This window comes from Octopus bimaculoides, chromosome 1 (assembly GCF_001194135.2).
Source record: "Octopus bimaculoides isolate UCB-OBI-ISO-001 chromosome 1, ASM119413v2, whole genome shotgun sequence".
Taxonomy (NCBI): domain Eukaryota; kingdom Metazoa; phylum Mollusca; class Cephalopoda; order Octopoda; family Octopodidae; genus Octopus; species Octopus bimaculoides.
The window spans coordinates 112,510,309-112,520,550 of record NC_068981.1 but is presented as its reverse complement, the minus strand read 5'-3'; the positions used below and the strand labels follow the sequence as shown (position 1 = coordinate 112,520,550).

The following is a 10,242-nucleotide window of genomic DNA, read 5'->3' as shown; positions in this document are numbered from 1 at the left end:
ATATATATATATATATATATATATATATATACATATACACACATACACATGCACTTGCGTGTAGATACAAATACACACATGTACACATATGAATATATACCTACAAATACACTCGTGCAGATATGAGTATGTACCCATATGCACACATGCATAAATACAATATATACGGTGGAGGGAAATAAATATTCGTACATGTCAAAATTCTTTATTTATTTAATTTCTAATGAACATAAATGGGATATACTAATACTATTTTTGTATACACATGCATAAACTAAGAATATGCAAAAGAAACTAATAAATTATAGTAACTAATGAATTTATATAGAATTATAAATATTTAGGGGTGAAAAAAGTATTCGTACAGAATATATTTATGAGTTTCTATGCCACAAAATACTGTTAATTAATTTTTTTTTTTCCCAGAACTTTCTCATTTGTTCCAATAATCTTATCAGTCGTCATTTTTAAGTGTCAAAATGCTAGCTTCTTCATTCAGCACTGAGACAACATAAAGTAGTGTCGTAATAATGGCGAAAAGTAAAGAACTCACAAATTCAGTTAAAAACTTAATTATTGAACAGTGGAAAGCAGGTAAAAGTTATAGGAAAATATCACAGACCCTTTGTATTCCATTTTCTACCATATCTTCATTTACTCAAAGATATAAAAAATCGGGAACTGTTGAAAATAGAAAAAGATCCAGTGCACCAAGCAAGATTTCCCTAGATCTTTAAGAAAATGAAGCGAAGAATCGAAAAAAATGCAATGATCACCAGAAAGGAGTTGCAAGAAGATTTGTTAGCTTCAGGGACTCTGCTGTTGACTAAAAGGCATAGAGATGCCCATTTAAAATTTGTTTATGAACATAAAGATAAATCTGATACATTCTGGGAAAATGTTCTATGGATAGACGAGTCGAAAACTGAATTGCTTGGATGAAATTCGCGTAGTGGCTGTGTGGTAAGTAGCTTTTTTACCAACCACATGGTTCCGGGTTCATTCCCACTGCATGGGACCTTGGGTAAGTGTCTTCTACTATAGCCTCGGGCCGACCAAAGCCTTGTGAGTGGATTTGGTAGACAGAAACTGAAAGAAGACTGTCGTATATATGTATATATATATGTATATGTGTGTATATGTTTGTGTGTCTGTGTTTGTCCCCCCACCATGGTTGTCAACCGATGGTGGCGTGTTTAGGTCCCCGTAACTTAGCGGTTCAGCAAAAGAGACCGATAGAATAAGTACTAGGCTTCCAAAAAAGAATAAGTCCTGGGGTCGATTTGCTCGACTAAAGGCGGTGCTCCAGTATGGCCGCAGTCAAATGACTGAAACAAGTAAAAGAGTAAAAGAGTAGCCATGTTTGGAGGAAAGACGGTACTGCCTATTCGCTGAAAAACACAATTCCTACTGTAAAGTTTGGAGGTGGCAACATCATGGTGTGGGGGTGTTTCTCTGCAAATGGCACTGGTAATTTACATGTAATAAATGGTAGAATGAATACAGAGATGTACCAAAATATTTTGAACAATAATTTATGGGACTCTGTAGAAAAGTTCCAGCTTTGTGAAGGGCGGGTTTTACAACAGGATAATGACCCTAAGCACACAACGAAGTCTACCAAAAAATGGATTGTCAATCACAATATAAAATTATTAGAATGGCCAAGCCAGTCACCTGACTTGAACCCCATTGAAAATTTGTGGCGTTATTTGAAAATTAAAATTCATTCAAGAGCCCCTACGTGTATTCCAGATTTGAAGAAAATTTGTCAATAAAAATGGTAAAAAATTCCTAAAGAAACATGCGAGTCAATGATTAAGAACTACAAGAAGAGATTGGTTGAAGTGGAACTGAATAATGGTTATGCTACGAAGTATTAAATCAGAATTATCAGTTCTGTATGAATATTTTTTTCACCCCTAAATATTTATAATTGTATATAAATTCATTAATTACTTATAATTTATTAGTTTCTTTTGCATATTCTTAGTTTATGCATGTATGCAAATATAGTGTTGGTATATCCCATTTATGTTCATTAGAAATTAAATAAATAAAGGATTTTGACATGTACGAATATTTATTTCCCCCCACTGTATATATATATATATATATATATATACACACACAAGAAAGTAGATACTTTCATGAACTGTACACATGTGGGTTGACAACCATGCATATAAATAAGGAGACAAGCACAATCTGACTGGGAATTTACAGAATCATTATTAGTTATTATTCGCAATACTAATATTTGACAGTGCTGGGTCTAGAGATTACATTTGTATGTGTGTGTGTGTGTATATATATATATATATATATATATCGAGAGAGAGATAGAAAGAAAGAGAGAGAGGGATACAGCCAGACAAACATACTTATATATATAGAGAAAAAAATATACATATACCGCCATGAATGGACACTTAGGTAGGGTGGAAAAAAGGGGAGGGGGAAACTCCCTGAAATAATAATTATTTCACAGTGCTTAATCTTGAAAATGCATATTTGGCACAGTGGGGACATCTTGACATTTTCTCAGCATGCTTGTTTACCAAGTTCTCATTACTCAGCAGGATGCATTCTCCTGCTGAGTAATGAGAACTTAGTAAACAAGCACAGAGTGAAAATTCACAACTGTATAGAGAGAAAATATGGGCATAAGAGGAATTAAATGTGGTATGCGGAAGAGTAGACTACATTCGTTTGGACATGTGATGTGCATGAATAAAGACAACTGTATAAAGAAGTGCCAGAAGCTGAAAATAGACAGTACTTGTAGGAGAGGGAGACACAGGAAAACAAGGGATGAAGTGGTGAGGACTGATCTCGGGATGTTAGGGCTCATGGAGGAAATGACAATGGACTGAGATGTCTGGCGCTATAAGGTTCTAGAGAAGACCCACCCACATTGGCGAACCTGAGTGTTAGAAGTGCTGTCATACTCACATGTAACAATAAAGTTTTCACAAACCCTACCCTTAGAATCCAAACTACATCTTTTTCTCTTCCTCACATTTTCTCTTCATACACTATGATTATTTCTCACTCTCCATCCTCTCCTGCTCACTGTATTGCTGATTCCTCCATCCCCATCATTATGCCCAGGTTCTCACCAGTCACTGCAATCCCCACCCCCATTCCCTACTTGCACCTTCTTGGCAATATCTGGCCACATATATTATGACCCTGTACCATGAGGGCATGCTCTGGCAATTGCCACCATTTATCTCTTTTTTCCTTACTCTATCATTCCATCTATGCTCTGAACCTCATTCCTTCTGGGTATACCCTGGAACTTCACCATCCTCTCTCTCCTGCTCTCTTTTGCACTCTTGTTGTCTCCCACACTCTTTCTCTCTTTCCCTTGCTCTTCCCTCTGGCTAGGGTGACTACGTATCTCCTCTACAGCAGCACACCTGTTTCTGCCCTCATTCTTGATCACTCTCTCTCTCTCCTACTTTTGCTCTTCCCTCTGGCTAGGTAACCAAATATCTCCTTTACAGCAGCACACCTGTTTCTGTTCTCTTTCTTGTTACTTCTCTCTCTTTCCCTCAATCTCTCCCTCTCCTTCTCTTTCTCTCTGGCAAGGTAACGATGTACTTCCTTTATAACAAGACATGTTTCTGCCTCTCTGTCATACTCTAATCTTTTATCATCTGACATAAGATCACCTCCTCCAATGCCCAAAGTTCCTTATTTTGCAAGTTACTAGGTGACCCTGCTGATGCTGGTGCCATGTAAAAAGCATCTAGTCCACACTGTGAAGTGGTTAGCATTGGGAAGAGCATCCAACTGTAAAGACCATATAAAACTGACTTCGCCTGTGCTGGTGCCACATATAAAGCACTCAGTCCACTCTACAGGGTGGTTGGTGTTAGGAAGGGCTCCAGCTGTAAAAACCATGCCAAAACAGACACAGTAACCTGGTGTAGTCTTCTACCTGGCCGGCTCCAGTCAAATAGTCCAACCCATGCCAGCATGGAAGACTGGTGATGATGATGATATATATCTCAAGCTGATAGACAAGCCCGCTTGAAGAAACATGAGACACCAGGGCAGAAATGATGGAGTTTGGAGTCTCAAGCTGATAGAAAAGCTTGCTTAAGAGGACAGGTGTTAACAGAACAACTTCTAAGTAATAGATTTAGAAATGCCTGCTCCAGAGAACAGTAGACATCAGAGCAGCAACATGTTGAAATTTAGACCTTTTTCTCATGAGGAGTGGTTGCTAGCAGCCTTTAACTATAATCTGACATATGGGTATTATGGCAAATGCCTTATGAATACAACTGAATACAGTACAGACTGGAGTGAAAGCAGGGAGACCACTAGTGTGTGTGTGTATATATATATATATATATATATATATATATATATATATATATATATATATATATATATATATATATATACACACACACACACACACACATGTATATACATATATTTAGTATATCTTGTGTGTACAGAAAGATGTATGACTGCTATTACTGAGTTTAAAGTTTCACACAGATTATCATCATCTACTCTGCTTCCGAAATAGTGCTTGGGTTACAATTATATGTACTAGTATTACAGGTTATAATATAGAGAATATGTAGGAGAAATTATGATAAAAGCCAGATTATATCATTTGTTACCTATGTTTGTTTCACCATTATGTTTGTCTGGGACTACAGCAATGGATGTTCCAAATGCAATTGGATGCTTAACCACTATGGAACATCAGAACACATTGCATTATGTTAAATGATCAAAAGTAATATTTTTACAGCTTTTAGCAACTGGCTTTATTTCACGCTGTATTTATAGCAATGACAGAATCAAACTCTGGAGGAATAAAATGCAAAGTTAACATGAAGAACTTCAAAGTATAATAAAATATTTTAAAGTAAATACAGTACTGGAAAAGAGTAATAAAAAGAACTGAATATTTACTCGACTTTAGATCTTCCAAGCTTTCCAATGTATCAAAAGTATCAACTGTAAATATAAGAAAACAATTTAAAGTAATAAAAATGAAATTGTGTCAATGATCTGATATTGGTGTTAATTCTGACTGATACTAAGAAAAAAAATATCTTCTCAGAATATGAATGACAGAGAAACTAAGTGAAGTCAAATATATTCTTTATACAATTACTAATCTTTAACATCAATATTGATCCAGACTAAGTTTATTACACACTATTCTCACTCTTCATACTTGAGAATATATTAATTCCTTGTTATTAACTCATTGTTATTTTTGGCCATAGCATGTCCCATGCAATAAAATTAACACATGGTTTCTTTCATTACGAAAGAGTAAAGCTATTACAATCTCAAAATTTACATTTTATTTGATGACAATTACACAGGAGATCATTTTACTCCAGCACCATAAAGAAGGGGGAAAATTTCACTGATATCTAAGGTACTTTTAGGTAAGAATCTTGCGTTTTGTTTTGGTTATCTATTTACATATTTTCATCAAGCATTTAATCAACAAAAAAGCAATTAGCTTCCATTTGAGAAATATTTTACCACTTTTCTTTCAATTACAGTGAAAGATTTGTCTTTTGTAGCTCAACAATCTTATCTCATAGGTAGTTTATTATTGCATATTTGTATGTGGTTGATAGGGCACCAGGCAACTAACAAAAGTGGTAGTGGTATATACTCTTTCATCAGCACTGTGATGTCTCTTTAACCAAGAGATTTTACTCCCAAATGACCAAGCCCACCTGACTGGAAAACAAATATTGGGAAGCCACTACATTTAAACAACAATGCAACTGACAAAATTAGAAGTATTTTTTAAGTTTCAAGTGATGAGTTAACTTCTTGTAGACATGGTCAGAAGACAGGCTGAATTCCATTGGTCAGGTCCATAAATTAACAGGCTTGATCACACAGAGATGAAATGTCAAGTAATATACTTGAACGGCTGAAAACTAATATGCAAAGGTAATAGAAAAATTTGTTAGGCGTTGCTGTGCCAACTTCCACCAGTATCTCTGCCACCATTACTTTGTCCATCTCCCTTCATCAGCATAGTTTTTATGTCTGCTTCTCCCAAGTTGGCATAGTCTTCTATGGTCAGATACCTTTCCCCTTACTTTTCTTAAGTAAGATACTTTATTCTGCTTGTCTTCATATGTTGAACTGCCATGCTGAGGGACATGAAGTGGGACACAAAGAAAAGTCACTACTACTTAAACAGCATTAATGTAAAGACATGTGGGAACAAACACACATGCATGTGTATATATACATATATTTAGAATGGGCTTCCTTTTGGTTTATGGCCACTAAATTTCACTCACAAAGTATTGGTCAATCTGAGGCGAGGCTACAGTAAAAAACAGTTATCCAAGGAACAACACAGTGGGACCAAACCTGAAACTACTTTATAACCAATCTTGCAAAATGAAAACTTTTTATCATGTTTTAGGCACATAGAATAATTCCCTGCAGAAACCTCATTATCTATAGAGTACTAGTGAACTGTATCCTCATGTAGTACCTATTTACAGCAAAGTGGATGTCATTAAATTCGTTGAATATTTTGATAAGGGATATCCCACAGAACAAATTACCAACTTTTAGCTTATAGTCATCTTTGACAATCATCATTAATTGTCTGATAAACAATGGAAATATTATAACAACAACAATAATAATAACACATTCTAGTACAGACACAAGGCCTGAAATTTTGGAGGAGAGGCTAGTAGATTCTATCAAGCACAGTGCTCAAATGGTGTTTACTTTATTAACTCTGAAAGGATGGAAACACGAAGTTGACTTTAGCAGAATTTGAGCTCAGAATGTAAAGAGCAAGAAGAAAAACATTTTATCTGGTATGGTAATGATTCTACCAACTTGAATAATAATAATAATAATAATAATAATAATAATAATAATAATAATAATAATAATAATAATACAGCAAACAAATAAAGAAATCATGCGTTAATGGATATTGTTTGAAAATGTTGAAAATAAACAAATAAACAAGAGATAAAGCCATCATGCATATTAAAAAAGTTTAAGCTTCAGAAAGGAAAGCACAATAATAAAGGAATAGATTTACATCTTGAAAAAAGATATGCACTAACATATAGGCAGCATAACAAAGGCCATTTCCATTTTCAAAGACAAAAAGGCTTGGAAATTTTAGAAACAAACATGCATGTAACAAAACAAAAGAATGTTAGAGGCAAATAAAATACATATTTTATTTGATAAACAATTCCATTTAGTATATTAATAAATTATCAAATAGAATGTGAATTTTCTCAATCACATTTTTCTAAGACGAGAAACTACAGTCAGGAATCAAAATTCTATTTATAAACTGAACTTAAAATATGCTTACATTTAACAACTCTCTCCTTCTCTTGTCCTCTAATCTCATATATATATACATGTGCATGTGTGTGTGTGTATATATATATATATATATATATATATATATATATAGAGAGAGAGAGAGAGAGAGAGAGAGAGAATTCATAAAAAAACAAAAGACGAAGACAGGTGGTGTAGACAACAAACAGATGTATTAGTTTAATGCTTGGGAAGTGAAAAAGTCTTTAACATTTCGAGCCTATGCTCTTCCACAGAAAGGAACACAGAAAGAAACAGGGAGAGAAAATAAAGAATGTGTAGTGGCTAGTGATCTATGTAGAAGGTTGAAAAGTAACACACGAGTTGATATATATATATATATATATGGAAAAGGTAGAAAATGCTAAAATAATTTTATCATGAAATACATTTTGTAATGGTTAGTACTGCTTTCAGTCTTTTTGACTTTTTTTTTTTTACCTAAGAGTAAAACAAAAGTGGATATTAATTAAGAAGAAAAACAATTAAATTGAAGAAAAAATTAAATGAATTGTATTGTAAATATTTCCATAGTCTTCAAATAGGTAGGACATTTTCCCTTTTTTCTGTCTCTCTCTTTTCCTTTGTGAAGGCTCAGTAGGTAGTAGCAAATCTGAAAATATAGTGTTTATGGGTGCAAATAAATATTTGATTCAGAAGTTCAATGGTTTAAGAAGCAGCAGCCAAGGAAGAAGAAGGAAAAAAAAAAATAGAGAAGGGGAAGAAGATGAAGACGAAAGAAAAAGATGGGAGTGGTATGACCTAGTAGTAGAGTCTGTCCATGGAATCTGCTTTAGTGGTCAAATGACCTAAAAGTGACCTGTTGTGGTTGTAGCAGTAGTGGTAGGAACTGTTCGAAATAAATTCATGGGTAGTGACTGTTCTTAATCTATCTATCATTTTTAATATTTGCGTGGGTATTATTTTAAGATCATAGAAATCACTCTTTATCGCAAGTACTAGAAAAATACAGAAACCCATTCTCCCTTTACATAGAAAATAACTGGAACAGATATCTAGATGACTGCTTCATTCTTTTGCATAAAAGTATAGAAAGACTTAAAGAATTTCAATCACTTCTAAATGGACTTGACATAAACTTTCAGTTTACGATGGAATATAGCTATCAGCAATTTCCATTCCTCAACATCCTCATTAAAGAATCCAACAGAACTCCAAGCAATATTTACCATTCAACTCATGCAACACCAGACACATTAGAATGAATATCCCTTTCAACTTGGCAAAAGGAATTGCGCTATAGTATCTAATACAAGCACAAGGGACACATGGCTACATGAAATAAAGGATACACTCATCAGCAAGAATTACCTACCATCATTAATTGATATAGGTTTTCAATGTGCCCTACAATTCAACATCCATGAACTCAGACATCCCAAACTAAAGAATGAATTACAACCAAAAGCTCTACCAAACATATCCACACACAACCCACTAAACAATGAGGCCTTCGATGCCATCCTCCAGAATATTCCTTTACTAAAAAGGGACCATAGAATGAATCAAATTCTCCAAAGAGCAAAAGACAACTCAATGAAAAGTATTCTAACCCAAGCCCAAGTACAGTCAACAAGATCGAAACCAACAATAAAAATATGCGGAAGACCTAACTGTGCATCAACCTAATTAAGGGATTGGAGTTCTTCAAACAAGGTCAACATTTTACAGAGAAAAACAACTTTACATGTGCTTCTGAAAACCTGATATATGTGTTAACTTGCACAGGGTGTTGAGAGCAATACATTGGTCAAACTAAAAACAGTCTACACCAGATGATGACCATACATAGTTCCTAAATGAAAATATGGGAATACAGAAAAATAGCATTAAATGAACATATCAACATTTGCACCACTGATGAACAACCCAGCTTTAGAATTTTCCCCCTCTATAAATTTAGGGAGACTGCAATCTATAATCAGCACATTAGCAAAGAATCATATTTTATTGCGAAATATAAATCTCTTTTCAATGCTTCCACCCAGATGACATTACTATAAGGATTTTAGAATAATACTCACACAAATATTAAAAACGATAGATATGTTAAGAACAGTCACTACCCATGAATTTATTTAGAACAGTTCCTACTACTACTGCTACAACAGGTCACTTGACCAGTAAAGCAGATTCCATGGACAGCCTCTACTATTGGGTTATACCACTCCCATCTTTTTCTTCCTCTTCTCTTCTTCTTTGTCTTCTCCCCCTCCTTCTTCTTCGCCTTCTCCTTCCTCAGCTGCTGCTGCTTAAACCATCAAACTGCAGAACCAAATATTTATCTGCACTCCTAAACACTATTTTTTCACGTCTGCTACTACCTACTGAGCCTTCACAAAGGAAAAGAGAGAGAGAGACAGAAAAAAGGGAAAACATCTTACATATTTGAAGACTATGGAAATATTTACAAAACATTTAATTTAATTTTTTTCTTCGATTTAATTATTTTTCTTCTTAATTAATATCCACATTTGTTTTACTCTTAGTTGAAAAAAGTTGAAAAGACCGAAAGCAGTACTAACCATTACAAAATGTATTTCATGATAAAATTATTTTAGCATTTTCTACCTAGTCTTATTTTCCATATGTGTGTGTGCGTGTGTGTGTATGTGTATGTATCATCATCATCATCATCGTTTAACGTCCGCTTTCCATGCTAGCATGGGTTGGACAATTTGACTGAGGACTGGTGAAACCGGATGGCAACACCAGGCTCCAGTCTGATTTGGCAGAGTTTCTACAGCTGGATGCCCTTCCTAACACCAACCACTCAGAGAGTGTAGTGGGTGCTTTTACGTGTCACCCGCACGAAAACGGCCACGCTCGAAATGGTGT

At 34.7% G+C, this 10,242-nt stretch overlaps 1 protein-coding gene across 6 annotated transcripts in view; it reads right to left on the bottom strand.

Moving 5' to 3' along the window:
- Positions 1 to 10,242, bottom strand: part of LOC106880055 (F-actin-uncapping protein LRRC16A) — a 507,909-nt gene that overhangs the window by 77,268 nt on the left and 420,399 nt on the right. For all 6 annotated transcript variants that reach the window (XM_052969341.1, XM_052969359.1, XM_052969344.1 and 3 more), the window contains one exon: positions 4,948 to 4,992. In XM_052969341.1, coding sequence (XP_052825301.1) covers positions 4,948 to 4,992 — 45 coding nt within the window. The remainder of the gene's footprint in view (positions 1 to 4,947; positions 4,993 to 10,242) is intronic.